Source organism: Arachis stenosperma, chromosome 9 (genome assembly GCF_014773155.1).
Source record: "Arachis stenosperma cultivar V10309 chromosome 9, arast.V10309.gnm1.PFL2, whole genome shotgun sequence".
NCBI lineage: Eukaryota > Viridiplantae > Streptophyta > Magnoliopsida > Fabales > Fabaceae > Arachis > Arachis stenosperma.
In genome coordinates, this window is record NC_080385.1 from 138,937,633 (window position 1) to 138,953,341 (window position 15,709).

Here is a 15,709-nt window from a genome sequence, read left to right on the forward strand (position 1 = left end):
TTTTAAATTTTAAAATTTAAAATTAAATAATTAATTAATAATCTAATTTTTAATTATAATTTTATTTTATTTTTTTAATCTGTTGTACACATTGTACATAATTAATATTGGTTCTCAATATTTTTTAATTTTATATTTTTTTAAAATAATTATTATTTTGTGTATTTTTTAAAATATCTAAACATATATTTTTTTTTATAAATTTTTTCGTGTTGGGCTCGGTTCATACACGAATTTAAAGATAAAAATCAGTTCCTACAAACGATATACAGATTGAGGTTTGAGCTGACGAATTTATAAAGAAAAAAAACACACTCGTTATTTCACATATTTGCTCCAATATGCTAATTGCCAACACACAGTCAGTAACAAAAAAACCAACGCTCTGAGACGAAAAGGGAAAGAGATGGACTTCAACTGTCCAGCATAACAACAACGCTCAATTCGCACAAAGCTGAAAGCTTCTTATTACTCTACCTTCTTCCCATGGTATTCTCTCTCTCTCTCTGTCTCATATGTGTTGTTCTTGATTGATCCATTTGAGTGTGTTTCTATGTCTCAGGATTATCTTAAAACCGCTCTTCCTTCTCAAATAATGTCTGAAAGAGGTTCCAATCTGGTTGTCATCAACCCAGGTACGCAGCAAAACATCCGTTTTCGCTCATCACCCTTTTGCTTATACCTCACTAAGAACATAAAAAAAAGTCTCAACTTCCTTGCCGCCCTTTACAATTCAGGCTCTGCAAATGTCAGAATTGGCTTGGCTTCACAGGATACCCCTTTCAATATCCCTCATTGCATTGCTCGCCACACTAAACAAGTTCCTAGGAGGAATGTCCAAGATCAGGTTTTTGTGATTCTCTGATTAATTATTTCTTTTATCTCACACTCTATATGATTTGTTACACCCTTTTCTTTTGGTATACGTTTTAGTATAATAGGATAATTATTGTTTTCTGTTTTTCATGCGTGTAGATGCTTAATAGTCAGATTACAACTGCACAGCATATGGAAAGGGAGAAGGCTTATGATGTTGTAAGTTATAACACATTGCAAAGCTGAAATTGAAATTTCTGTGTTGCTGTTTTGCTAATCTTGATTTTGTTGATATTTGAGATTGCATCAATATTGAAGATACCATTTCTTGATGAAGAAGCACCGAGTAATGCATTCCCTCGTAAGGTATATGGCATTTCCTAGTTTGCTTACATTCTAATCACCTGTTCACTATGTTTTCTTTCATGTACATTTCTTGATTCTTATGCTGTTGGAGTCTTTGTAATGTGAAAATGTTTTGACTTCCCTAAGCTTTCTGTTTGTGCATGAGACTACTAGTGTCCCCTTCAATGCATTCCTGTGGAGTGAAGTCTGGTAACTGTATTTTACTTCTTGTGTTGAAGCTTTTAAGCTGAACATGAGTAATGAACTGCTGAGCACAAATATGTTGCAGACAAATGTACTATTTGTGAGGGAACATTGTTGTTCAATTGACCCCTTGGTGGCATTCTTATGTTTCGATAATGCTGGTACTTTTATTTATTCCCCTTAAGATAGCTTAAAAATGTGATGCTTAACAGGTGCGCTCATGCTCTAATGCAAGCATGTGCGCATACATTCACATTACACTACTTATAATTATATTCTTGTTTATTCCATATATGTTCAGTGTCATTAAGATTGCATGCCTGAAGATTTGCATTTCTACATGCTGGCCAAGTCACTGAATTAATGACTTTTACGTTGTCTTAATACTATAAACTTCAATATAATTTTTGTGCAGATGGGACGTGTTGATGGACATAATCCACATATTATCAGGAAAGATTTGCCCTTCTCTTGGACTAATGTATATGAGGTTGCTAGTATGTCTTCAGCTTTAGGTAAACAGAAGTTTTACCTAGTACTTTGCTGTGTTCCTTGGTTTTAACTTTTAACTATAGCTTTGGGATATTTTTTAATGTAAAATTGTAAATTGGCTTGCCATTTGATTCATCTCATCTTTTTAACAAGGTACATAATGTGAGCGGCAAAGTGCCCATTTTGAGTATGATGTGAACAAATTAATGATAGAGCTGATAATTAAAAAATGTATTTCAATTATTATTTGAAAAGCCTGAAGATTAAGATATAGTTACTAAATAGGACCATTAGAATTGGATTTTTAATATAGTAGTGGGTATTGACCGGGGGCAGGCATAGAATTTTGCCCTTTCCTTGACTGGAGAATGAGTTTAGCTTTTTGGCTCCTTATGATCCATTATTAGAATTATGGACTTGCATAAGTTTATATGGTATTACATGTTGATTTGATATTAAATTCTCTATTACTATTACATAATTAGCTCTATATATACGAATTGGAATTTATAGAGACATCAAGTAAAGATGTGACTAGCGAGTCTTTGGATCCAAAAGAAGATACAGATTCAAAGGAGCTTCGCCTGAATGAACGAAAATTCAGAGAGTTCATCTGTGGGGAGGAAGCACTAAGAATATCACCAGCAGAACCATATTGTTTAAATCGTCCAATCCGCAGAGGACATTTGAATATTTCCCAACATTATTCCATGCAGCAGGTACTTATCATTTTCAAACCATAATGCAGTGAATGAAAGTAATGTGAATTGGATACCTTTGTTGATTGATGGGATGGAAAAAAATATAGATAATATTTATCTTTGGAACTATGTAAGTTAATTTTTGCATCATAATGTAATGCCAAATGTTATAGGGAGCCTTGAATTAGTTGTATTGTTTAAATTGGTTATTATTAATATTTATGGATGCAACATAACGGTAAAGTCATTTGTGAAATATACATATTCCCTGCCTGTTTGTTCCTGAAAAGTTATGGCAAATGTTGAAGTTTTCTGAACTCCTGTAACTGTAGAATTATATGCTTTAACTTTAAAGAAAACAGATAATATACATGTTTCAGCAAAACAAGTGATTTGTTGTATTATTGTGCCTGTTTTAACCTAAAAGAATTAATCATAGAATAAAACAAAATGGGAAAAACAGTAGAAAGAAAAGTACTTCACTTACCAAGGATGCACTCGCTAAAACTCAGAACAAAGTGATAGTTATTGAACCACAAACAAGTATTGTTCTTGAACTCAGAGAAGCACTAGTTACTTCTAAGAGTGGGAAAATTCATTGAAATGTCAATTGTAGGTATCACCAATACTGAAGTAGATGATGCTACAATTGAGGAAACTCACAATACAGATTTAAGCAGTTTTTGGAGCTTAAAATGTTAGTATTGTCATTAAGATTTCTCTAGTGTGTGAAAATTCCACTTTGTTGCTCTTGCTGATATTACTTCTTTCTCCATCATAGCGTCACCAATGGCTATAGCTTTTTTAATACTTCTGTTACCAGTTGCATTCTTGGCTGATTCCCTTTTCTAGATTAGGATTGTTTGAATCTAAACTTCGACCTTTATGTCTGATTTATTGGGGTCCTTTATGTTGCCTATATAAGCTCTGTCTTGGTGATGTTAGCATATTAATTAGAGTTCTGAAGTACTTTTTGTGATTTTATTTTGTCTCTTTCGTTCTACATCACTACCACTTGCCTATTTTGCAGGTACTTGAGGATCTGCACACTATATGGGATTGGATTTTAGTAGAGAAACTGCATATTCCTCGTAATGAAAGAAATATGTATTCTGCGGTTCTTGTGTTGCCAGAAACATTTGATAATCGTGGTATGTAGGACTTGATTTTCTAAAACTTGGAATGTTTCACCTTATGTTAAAATGATTAAGTAATTTAAGGAAAATGTATCTTCTAGTCATTTTAAATTTTAGATTCCTTAGTAGCTGCGTTTTCACACCCCTGCCATAGTCATTTTATGTGTTTGTTTTGCCATGAACAGAAATAAAAGAAATGCTATCTTTAGTACTACAAGGTCTCTGTTTCGGCTCAGCAGTGGTGCACCAGGTGTGTGCCCTTCCATCTCTATGTTAGAATTTTATATTTTCAGTGCAGGATCATGCTACTCACATGAGATGCTGTCATTAACATTTTAAATTTACCTCTAGGGGTATATTGAACTCCCTTGATGTCATTAACTAGAGTTTAGATGGATACTGGTATTTTCCAGCAAGCTTTATTTAGTCTGATATTGGAATCAAGCATGATGGTGAATGAAATGAACTAATTGTGTCGAGCGAAGCTATTGTGGTCCTCAATTTGCTTGACTCTTCAAGAGATGCATTTTTTATATATAGCAATTTTGCAGTCACACAATGTTGCTAAACAATTTTAAATGAAAGGCTTTATGTTGATTTCAATTTCCCAAGTTTTAACTTGCTTGCCCTATCCTTTTGTGCTCTGATGGCTAAAAAAAAAAAAAACCCTGTTCTACATCAGGGTTCATGATCTTGAAGGATGACAATATTTGATTATAGAATGATTGTGGTGGAGATCAAACACTAGAGAATATGATAAGTCACGCTTTTTGTGCATATAAGGGAGCTGGAAGGTCTTGTTATTTTCTGAGTTGGATTTCTCCATTACTTTCTAATGGCCTCGTATTGATTTGGTTGACCAGGAAGGTCTTGCTGCTGTTTTTGGAAACGGATTATCAACGGCATGTGTTGTAAATATTGGTGCGCAAGTGACATCACTGATATGCATAGAGGTAATTCCAATTGCAGCTTCTGTCTTCTACTTATTATTATTTATGTAACTTGTAACAAGTATTGTTTATTGCTTACTACTTATTATGATTTAATTTATAATTCTAGTTCTCTACAATGATACAGAACATGACTAATTTTGGCAGTTATTTGTTTATTCTCTTGTTCAGGATGGAGGTGCACTGCCAACCACTGTAAAAACTTTGCCTTTTGGTGGCGAGGTACGAAACATGGTTTCTTACTTCCATTAAATAATTACTTCACGTCTTCTATAAACCCATTAAAGTAGTCACTAATAGTCTAATACTTGATCCAAGGACCAAGGGCAAACTCATAAAAAAGGCAGAGCTGTATATTTCATTTAAGAAAATTGCAACAATAGCATATTGTTGACAAGTACCTCATGTGACATTCATAAAGATTTAACTTTTCTGAAGCTTATGAATCTGCAACAAATCATTTCTATTAATTATATGTATAGTGCCCCAAACCAAATTCTTCACCTAACCTTATTAATCAAAAAAGGCTCAAATACTGGAAAGTATAGTTGGATTATGAGATAGAAACAAGAAGGATTTACTGTGATAAGATCTGTGGTTGACAACAAAGGTCTGATACCATCCTTAATGATAACTGACCTAAAGTTGACTCATATAATTCCTATAGTTGAAAACAGTCAGCAAAGTACATGGTGAAACATGTGTCTCATTTAATAAATGGTAAATTACACTGACACTGACCTTGAAGAGATCACACTTGATGCTCCTATATTTTATAACACTTGTCACTGACCTTTCCTATAAACATAACATTGAGGTCAGTATAAGTATAAAAAATCAAGAGGTGTCAAGAGTAATATCACTCGATCTCGGTGGAGGTCAATGTAAATCGCCCTTTAATAAATGAAACTTGTGCTTGTCAGTTTGTGTAATGATTGTATATCATGCAAATATGCGATACATTGTTCTATCTATTTCTATGTGCAATGATTTTTATAGTTCCTTGTATTATGTAGCTGATATTATTCTGTATCCTAATTTTTGTTTTTCCAGTTAGTTTTTATTATTGTCTAAATATTAACTTCATATTTTCAGGATATATCAAGGTGCCTTCTCTGGACCCAAAGGCACCACCAGACATGGCCTCAAATTCGTACAGATATTTTGACAAAGCCTATAGATCTGTTAATGTTAAATCAACTTAAAGAGACATATTGTGAGATCAAAGTGAGTTGTTCTACTTTTTAGTTCAGTTGTAATTATTTCACCTTTCATTAAGTTTGCTGAAATTTCCTTTAGTGATTCAGATATCAACGTCATTTTGGGGTGCAACATGTCCATTTGTTCAAATTTTATATACATTATTATCGGGTTAGAAAATTAAATATGAAATTAATATAAAATGAATAATGATATTAAACAATACCCTCAATTCCTCTCACTGTATTTTGTCCACATAATTTCTTTCTACTGCCCTTTTCTCTTTATTGCATTGCACTCATACATGATTCAGCGACTTTTTAGTTTCAGAAAGTGAATTGTAGTCGTGCCAAAGCTAAGCTGGGGGCATCTTGAACATGTGTAACTTGTGAAAATTAATCAACTTAGAATTGATCAGTGTTTTCTTTATTGGTGCTTGCTTCCTCCAAACATGGCTTCATTTTAAATCTTGTGTTTTCCTGTCTATAGGAGGGAGAACATGAAGCTGTTGCTGTAGTTCATTCTTACGAGGACAGAGCACCAGCTGGATCTCACAAGACAAGACTTACTGCTCTAAATGTGTGTATCCTCGGTTGAATTCTTTCTTCATTTTACTTCGCAAGTTGCCTTTGGATAATGCTGACTATTATTGCTCAGGTTCCTCCGATGGGTTTGTTCTATCCTACGCTTCTTGTTCCTGATGTCTATCCTCCTCCACCTCGTACTTGGTTAGTGTATTACTGAAGTTTTCATGCTGTGTGCATGTTTGCAAACAAAATGTATGTTTACATAACCCTAATGGCATCGCCTTGCCAGGTTTAATGACTATGAGGATATGCTAGAAGAACCATGGCATATGGAATATACTCGTCCTGATACATTTTATCCCAATGTTGGTGGAGGAATACCAATGTGGGAAAGCTATCCAATTTTCGCAAGTAAGCCAAAAAGAGAAGAAAAAGTAGGCCTTGCGGAGGCTATTTCTAACTGCATTCTCTCAACTGGTAGCATTTTCATCCCTTTTTTCCTGTATTTATATGCGTAAATTTGAAGCCTTATTTAACTGTTGTTGCTGTATTCACAGGTCGCATAGACATCCAGAGAAAACTATTCTGTAGCATACAATTGGTGAGCTTTTTTGTGAACATTTGAGCTTAGTGTATTTGTGTTCTTAATATTACAAAATGATATGAAATAATTGACATTTGACACCTTTAAACAGACTGGTGGAGTGGCTTTGACAAATGGTTTAGTTTCCGCATTAGAAGAAAGGTTTGTCTTAATTTTGTTTGATCTTGTAGCGTATTTAAATGCTTTGTTACCAAATGATTGGCTGCAATACTGAAATTTGGGATGATAATTACTGTTTCTTCATAATTTTGCTTTCTAAATACGCTAACAACACATGGAAACCCATTATAACTTATAAGCACGTTATCATATTAACAATGTTGGCCTAAAAGTGGTATGATTAGTGCATGTGATTTTTCATTGATAGGTCATACGCAAGTAGAATCTTGGAAGAAAAATGCATTCGCATTGATTTAATGACCTCTAACATCAATTTGTTTCTTTTGGTTGTAACCAATTTTTTAGATTTGAGCAGTATTGGCCTCTCTATAGGATATTTCTGCTTTTTGTTTAACTCGTCCTGCTTAGCCTTTTTATATTTCGATAAATCATGTCAATCAGAAAATGCTAGTGTCTTGAAAGATCTTGTTATTATTATTATTACTTTGGTAAATATTAAGCTAATGGATCAATCTTGTCTTCCTTTATGCAGAGTCTTACATGCCATTCCTCCAAATGAAGCAATTGATACTGTGGAGGTTAGTTTCACATCCTATTTTGTGGTGTTGTCACTAATTTTGAATGGTGCAAGTTATTTGCATAATCATTATTGTTTAATTATTTATACCTGGTAATTGTTATAGATCTGCAATGTGTACCTGACATCTTCTTTTGTTTTTTCTTTTCTTTTTCCGATAATGTAAAATTTTACAAAAACCTCTCAATCAAGGGATGGTGAACTCATAGAGTTTGCACTACATCTCACAACTACCAAAACAGGAGAATCATATTTAAAAACAGACAAAAACAATATAAAAGAAATGAGAAATGATACATCACTACCTTTTGGTACACCTTGAAGTATACAACTTTCTTTCATTATATTCTCTTTTATAGTTGAAAATGGAAGATGTACACAAAGGTGTACTAAAAGATTAGTGCAAATAATACAACTCGAAAAGAAATTCAAAAGATATACACTTTCTTTTTTTGTTGAATATTGCAAGTTTCTTATGATGGACCTCCTACTAATGAGAAGTGGTTGATTTTGTCAAATGATATCTTTCTGGACATGGCACTCAGGTCTTACAATCAAGGATGAATCCAACATTTGTGCCATGGAAAGGCGGTGCGGTATGTTCAATTTGTTTGACCATCGTACTCAATCTTTATTAATTGAGAAATGCTTTCAAGTTAACACATTCTTGGTTGTTACTAACATATGGCTTTGCAGATTCTTGGAGTCCTTGATTTGGGCAGGGATGCTTGGATAAATAGAGAGGATTGGATTCAGAATGGGATTCATGTTGGAAGCAACAGAAAGTACAAGGATTCTTATTACATACAAGCTCAAGCAATGTGTTATTTGAATTCTTGAAAAACTATTTTAGCACATTATTAGTAATAGTTTATCTTCTAACACTAAATTAATAAATGATTATTGCAAACTAACCACGTTTGAAAACTACCGATCCTTTTATCTGTGAATGTTTTGTGAATACTTGTGGAAATAGTCTCAATTTGATAAGGTAAGGTGGTTTGAAAGCTACTGGCTGTTTTGCTTGGGAAGGTGTTGTTAACAAGTGTGGAAATAGTCCCACATCAGGGAAGAGGAGTACCAGCGTGGGTATTGGTGTTCTATAAATAGGATTAGAAGGTAAACTTGAAAAATTAAAAGGGTCGGTTGGCTATGTATGCCACACTCATCCGAAGTTGGTGAGTGCTGTATGGCTATCAAGACATATGGCCGACATAATTTCTGGAAACCCATTAGGGTTGGCTCGCATTGGCCGACCCTCCTATGAAGTTTAAAATAATGGCTTATTACCCTCCTATGAAGTTTAAAATAATGGCTTATTTCTATGAAGTTTAAAATAATGGCTTATTTCTGTAAAGTACTGTGTTTGAAGCCCAATTATGATAACATTCTTTTATAATTTAGAGTTAAATTTTGTCCTATGGAGTGATTTTATTATCGTAAGAAATTTATCAATAAAGTAAGAAAAATACAAGAGAGAAAATAATAATACTGGATAAATATAGCAGATCAAGAAGTTGATTTTCTTATATAGTAATTTTTTTTCTTTTAATGGATTTGTTAAACACGATAAATGGAATTTACATTCTGCTTTTTGCATCCTACGAGAAATAAGAAAAAGTATTAAAAAAAAATACATTCCCTATTTTACGAAAAGAACCAACAATAATAATAAATTTTGCAACCTACAAAGCGTAAATAAAAGAATTAAAATAAATAAAATCCATTTTGCAGCCGGCGAACATGGCCATATTTTGAGAAATCGCCTATAATTAGAGGTGACAAACGGGTTTTGGTAGGACGGGACAGATTTAGAATTTTTTTGAAAATGTTCTAATTTAGTATTTTAGATTATGTTTTATGTTTGATTGATTATGTGCTAAACTTGATGTTTAATTATATATTTTGGACCATATTTATTTTACTTTGGACAATGTTAGTTTTATCATTTTGTTTCAAAAAATTTGGTTTATGATTATGTTTATTACATATTTATAATTATAAAGTTTTTAATGTTTATTAATTTAAAAATTATAATTTTTTATATATTTAGAAATCATAAATTTATTAAAATAGTTGTGAAATTATATATATTATTTAATACTTAATAATAAAAAATAAAAAAATGAGATTTAGCGGGCTTGGCCCGCCAGCCTGCTATTAGGCAAAGCGGGGTAAAATTTTAGGACCACCTTATTAAACGGGACAGGACAAGCTAGCCCGCCAAAGGACGAGTTTTGGTGAGGCCGGACGTACTTTCCACCCTTACCTATAACCTTTCTTTTAGGTATCTTACCAAATTAATCTTCATAATAAAAATTTTAGAAGTTAATAGTATTGTTTTCTTTTCTTCTCTTTCCTTTTCTTTATATTATGTTCAGTTGTTTTCTTTATACGAAACAGCTTAAGTAGTTTCTTTTGGTTAGGCTAAAAGTGAGTCGAATTAAGTCGAGCTAAGTTCAGTGTAAATTTGGCTAATAAAAATTAAATTTGGTCTATGATAACTCATTAATAATTAAATCTATTTGTAAACTTCAAATTCGTCTCACAAAAAACTCATGAGTTGACTCGAGCTTACGAATCAGTTCAAATAACTTGAATATAATTTATAATTTTATATAAATAAAATATAAATTATATATAAGAAAAATTATCAATCATTTATGTTGTTTACCTATTACTTATAGATTATATTTTCTATTATCATTATATATAAAAATTATATGTGTATGTAAAACTATATATTATTATTATAAATTAAAAGGATAAAATTCATAATATATTATTAATATAATTGAACCCGTTCACGAGCCAATGAATTAAGTTTATCTTAGTTCAAATCTTGTTCATTTAATATATTAGCTCAAATCTAGGTTTGAGTTTAGTTCACAAAATCAGTTTATTGAGCTGCTAAAGAATTAAACTCAAACTTATGAGTCGGCTTGACTCACTTCTAACCTTACCTTCGATCAAACAATTATTATTCGTTTTCCCAATCAAATAAATTGTTTTATTTTATTTTTCTTTTTATCACTTTTTTCTCTCGTGTCTGAACTTTGAAAGTTGAACTCAAACTCAAACTCTAGCAGATTATCTGGATTATAGAAAAGGAAGTCATTTCAATCACGTTGTTCATGTTTTTGGGTTCAAAGGTTTGCATTCAAAGCAAAGCCTATCTTTTTAGTTGTTTGTTTACTTGTCGTGAGTCAAGTTTTGAGGGAGGTAAAGTTTCTCTATTTCGTGCATTGAATCATGTTAAACCAACAACAATAATAAAGCCTCTCGATAGGCAAAATCTGTTACATGAATCAAACAGATACAAAATAAAATTGTTATACTGAATAGAAACTTCCTACAGAATAGAAATTGTTGCTAGTAACAAGCTATCTTCTCTATAGGTCGATGCCTTGTTTTTGTCGGTCTTATAATGACGACTGTGCATAATGTATCCATGTAAATTATCTTTCGCCAGATCCAAAGTCAATTTATTTGGAAAATTAAATAAAATCATACTAACTTACTAAGTTTAGTGTTGTATGCTTAGGTTAAACTTTATATATGTGTGATATTTGGTCATTTTATGCTGCAAAATTCTAGATGATTCTAGTTTGTCCTAGAAATCTAGTCCAACATTGGAGTATTTGTAAGATAATTTGTTAAATGACATTAGTGTCCCTAAACCAATGGGCCAACTTGGCCAATGGATTTTGACAATGATATAGAAGAGGTACTAGTCAGACTTAGACTTATTTTTTATTAGTACCCGGTGGAAACTTATGTAATAATGATAAACCATCTGTGTTTCAAATGATTTTTTTTACTTATTTTATTTTTTCTTCTAATTCAATTGTGCATATAAAATTTTATGCAATTTTTCACTTCGTATCATTATATCCTTTCCATTTGAGGTGGTGGACGAGAAAAATAGAGATATATTAAACTATATTTTTATTATAATTTGGAAAAAAATAATGAAATATAAATTTTTGGTTAAATTATCCATTTAAATTGGTTTGGTTTTAATATTATTTATTTGTCCTTTTTTTACTTTTGGTTTCAATATGTCTATTATACAAATCGATCTTTTAAAATAATTGTGTGGGACTATATAAATCGTTTTAAGCCAAATTGATTTATTATATATATATATATATTCGTTGACTCATTTATTAGGAGAGAGGAAACACTATATATATCGATTTTAGTTAAGACGATTTATCATAAAACGAGCATAATAATAAATTGGTTTCAGCTAAATCGATTTAGTAGGATGGTGTCCTCTATATAAATCACCTTTCATTTTGATAAAATGGAAAGAATATATAAAGAGTACGCAAAGATAATAAAATTGTGAAAGAATAATGAAAGAAAAGATAAAAATAAATAAAGCATTGGCTTATGAAAGATAAAAATAAATAAATATAAGATAAAGATAAAATAAGATAAAGACTAAAATTATAATTGAATGTGTATTTTGTTGGGCTGAATTTGTGAGCTGTGATACGTCTTTATTGTTTGTCATGGGCTAAGGTGGAAGAGTGGTTTAATACGCCCCGCAAGATATCAAGAACACTAAGCTTATTTAGATTAAGATGGAAGGGTTGAGAAGACAAAGGTTGTTGTCCAGAAGAGGGAATTGGGAGAAGTTTCATCACTCCAGCTTGAGCTTTTTGTCGAACCAAGTGACAATCAACATCTAAATGTTTGGTCCGTTCATGAAAAACCGGGTTAGCAGCATTATCACAATATAAAACTGGTGGGCGGATAAGAGAGATGCATAAAAATTGTAACACATTTAGTATCCAATAAAGTTCACAAGTTGTGTTGGCAAGTGCACGATATTATGCTTCCGTGGATGAGCGGGCAACGGTGGTTTGTTTCTTGGTCTTCCAAGAGACTAAAGAACTGTCTAAGAATAAACAATAACCTGTTAAAGATCGACGAGTGTCAGGACATCCGGCCCAATCGGAGTCACTAAAGCCGAGAAGCTGAATTTCTGATTTCTTTGGAAAAAAAAGTCCTTTGTCGGGACTAGTTTTCAGATATCATAACACATGCTTGGCAGCTTGAAGATGAGATTCAGTGGGAGATTCCATTAATTGACTTAATTGTTGAATGGCATACATGATGTCCGGTCGAGTAGTGGTGAGATAGATAAGACGGCCAACCAAACGGCGATATACAAAAGGGTCAGATAGCAGGGAACTTTTGTCTTGATATAGTCTTGTGGTACTATCCATTGGAAGAGAGGCAGGTTTAGCGCTTAATAAACCAGAATCCTCCAAAAGATCAAGACAATATTTTCTCTGAGATAAGCAAATTTCCTTCACTGATTGAGCAATCTCAATACCCAAAAAATATTTTAATGGACCCAAGTCTTTAATTCGGAAGTGTTGGTGCAAAATAGACTTAATGGCAGCAAGTTCAGAAATGGAATTGCCAGTGAGAACAATGTCGTCAACATAGACTAAAAGGATAGAAATTTGATCACCAATGAATTTAACAAATATACTATAATCAGATGAGGTCTGCTGATATCCATGAGATAACAAAATATGAGAAAGTTTGTCATACCACATATGACTAGATTGTCGCAAATCATACAGTGACTTTAGTAGCTTACAGTAGTGATTCGGTTGAGGAGATGTAAATCCGAGTGGCAGAGTCATATAAACACCCTTAGAAAGATTCCCATGTAAGAAAGCATTATTGACATCCAACTAATGTATGGGCCAATGTTTCATAGAGGCTAATGCCAAAACTAATCTGATGGTGGCAAGCTTGGCAATAGGAGAAAAAGTTTCCAAAAAATCAACATCTTCAGTTTGAGTGAACCCTTTAGCCACAAGGCATGCTTTGTATCGATCAACTGAACCATCAGGCTTGTGTTTGATGTGATAGACCAATTTACAGCCAACCAGCTTAACCCCTGTAGGGCAATCAACAAGGCGCCAAGTTTTGTTCAACTCAAGAGCATCCAACTCATCTTTCATAGCACTACGCCAATTAGAGTGTTGATTGGCGTCCTTAAAAGACTTTGGCTCAACGTCAGAATGTAGAGATAAAAGAATTTTTTTTATGTGAAGATGAAAGAGAAGAAAAAGACATGACTGAAGATAAAGGATACTTGCACTTTGAGGGAGATTGATTTGTAGAGATAGGAGAGAAATTACACAAGTAATCAGAGAGATATGCTTGAGGTCGGTGAGGCCGATCAGAATGACGAGGATGGGGTTGCTGAGGTGGTGAAGAAGGTGACGGGGGATGAGAAGGTGATGGTGGACTGGTGTCTAGCACGGAAGAAGAGAAAGGTGTGTTCCTTGAGAGAGATTCGGTGGTCACAGGTTCAACTTGGTTAGGAAATGACAGTGAGGAAGAAGGAGAGGTTGTTGGAGAAAATAAAGAATTAGATGGAGTTGGGTCAATGGGTATGGGTGAGGGTTCAACTGGAAGACTAACTGAATCTTGTTTTTGAGAAGGTTTGTTTCAACTAAAGTAATAAAATTTTATACATGATTTTTCCACTTCTTCTTTTGATTTTAATAAAATAACCCATGTAAAGCGGCTAAAATCATCAACAATAGTAAAACAATATTTATGATTATGAATAGAATTTTGTCGAAACAGACCCCAAATATCAAAATGTAATAAATCAAAACTTGCATTGGCTTTGTTAAAACTTTGAGAAAATGAAAGTTTATTTTGCTTAGAAAGATGACAAATGTCACAAGTCTCATCATGATGCATAGAGATAAAAGGAAATTGTTTATGTAAATGATTAAGTCTTTGTCCAGAAAGGTGTCTTAAACGAAAATGCCATATATTTGAAGGTGTAATGGGTGGGGATTGGATGAAATTTATGGAATGTGTAGTGGATCGATTTTTACCGAAATTGGGTTCAAAGATATATAATCTATCTCTCAGTCTTCCCAAATCAACCGTCCCCAAATTGTTGCTCTGTAGAGTGCAAGAAGAAAATGAAAAAGTGAGTTCACATATGAGTGCTGAAATAATTTTTGAGATAGAGATAATATTAAAGTTGAAATGAGGTAGATAAAGAACATCATGAAGAACCAATGATGGTGAAAATTGAACAATGCCTTTATAAAAAACAGTAATTTGAGAACCATTTGGTAAATGAACAATAATAAGAGAAATTTGTGTGTAAAAAGTAAACCAAGACAAATTTGATGCAATATGATCTGTGATATCAGAATCAATGATCCAAGTGTTCAAGAATGAACCTCGATTTAAAAAGTTGTTAACAATAGAAAAAGTATTGAAAGAACAAATATAATGAGTAGTTGGACTTGACAAAAGCTCAAGTTGATTTGAAGGACGAGCTTCATTATTGGAAGGAAGAGCCATGAAAAAAAAGTGATGGGCTGACGAAAGTTGATTATTAGTTTTAGAATAATTGTGATCGTGTTCATGTAGTTATAAGTAAGGTTATATTAGAATTTGTGGTATATGTTGTACAAAGTTATTGATAAAGCTATAGATAAAGTTATATATAAGGCTACAATTTGCTATTGGTCTGGATAGATTTTTTATAGACAATGGTGAATTTGCCTTAAGTCTAGAGTTGCTACATATGTTATGCACTTTAAATTAGAATTTGTAATAAATTAGTATTTATCGCTAATTATTTTTTAAATGTAATGTTTGAATGAAACAAGTTTTTTATGGTTTGAATGATTGTTGTAATTAGATTAATTACATATAGCATACTGAGTATGAAAATATTATTGTGTGATGCACCCAACTCGTTGTATTAAGATCAAGAGGTATCAGAATGTCTCTTCACGATCGTATCATTTCCTACTTTGAGGCTACTAGAGTGTACCATCTGATTAGGTTCAACGACCATTAGTTTAAGTTGGATGAGCCTCTGATTAGTACATTCATTGAATTGTGGCATCCTAAAACTCACACGTTCTATATGCCATTTGCTGAGTGCACTTTTACGCTACAGGATAGGAGGCCTACCAGTTCCGTTTGAAACCTTCCTATAACTTGGTTTGAAACCATAACTAT

The 15,709-nt window shown here is 32.7% G+C and overlaps 1 protein-coding gene and 1 non-coding gene across 3 annotated transcripts; both read left to right on the forward strand.

Moving 5' to 3' along the window:
* Positions 1 to 322: 322 nt before the first annotated feature.
* LOC130951234 (actin-related protein 9) lies at positions 323 to 8,683 on the forward strand. Of its 2 annotated transcripts, XM_057879879.1 has the most exons (20): positions 323 to 489; positions 563 to 635; positions 738 to 847; positions 976 to 1,035; positions 1,117 to 1,182; positions 1,781 to 1,880; positions 2,371 to 2,576; positions 3,589 to 3,709; positions 3,880 to 3,944; positions 4,558 to 4,647; positions 4,816 to 4,866; positions 5,740 to 5,871; positions 6,334 to 6,423; positions 6,502 to 6,572; positions 6,661 to 6,848; positions 6,929 to 6,972; positions 7,067 to 7,116; positions 7,628 to 7,673; positions 8,218 to 8,268; positions 8,369 to 8,683. In XM_057879879.1, exons 1-20 carry the CDS (start codon positions 487 to 489, stop codon positions 8,510 to 8,512), a joined length of 1,761 nt encoding a protein of 586 aa, XP_057735862.1. In that variant the 5' UTR covers positions 323 to 486; the 3' UTR covers positions 8,513 to 8,683. The 2 variants fall into 2 exon arrangements, with proteins under 2 accessions (XP_057735862.1, XP_057735861.1); XM_057879878.1 differs by lacking the exon at positions 323 to 489 and having other exon boundaries at positions 554 to 635.
* Positions 8,684 to 8,806: 123 nt separating this feature from the next.
* LOC130953589 (U11 spliceosomal RNA) lies at positions 8,807 to 8,935 on the forward strand. The gene has a single exon (XR_009075759.1). It is a non-coding gene; the product is annotated as a U11 spliceosomal RNA (small nuclear RNA).
* The last annotated feature ends 6,774 nt before the right edge of the window (positions 8,936 to 15,709 follow it).

What these genes read in the sequence shown, in the direction of transcription:
- LOC130951234 (XM_057879878.1), top strand. Translation starts at nt 554, where the DNA reads ATGTCTCAGGATTATCTTAAAACCGCTCTTCCTTCTCAAATAATGTCT. An exon ending in TCTGGTTGTCATCAACCCAG is followed by an intron (nt 636 to 737) that starts GTACGCAGCAAA and finishes TTTACAATTCAG; the next exon opens with GCTCTGCAAATGTCAGAATT. An exon ending in CCTCCTCCACCTCGTACTTG is followed by an intron (nt 6,573 to 6,660) that starts GTTAGTGTATTA and finishes TCGCCTTGCCAG; the next exon opens with GTTTAATGACTATGAGGATA.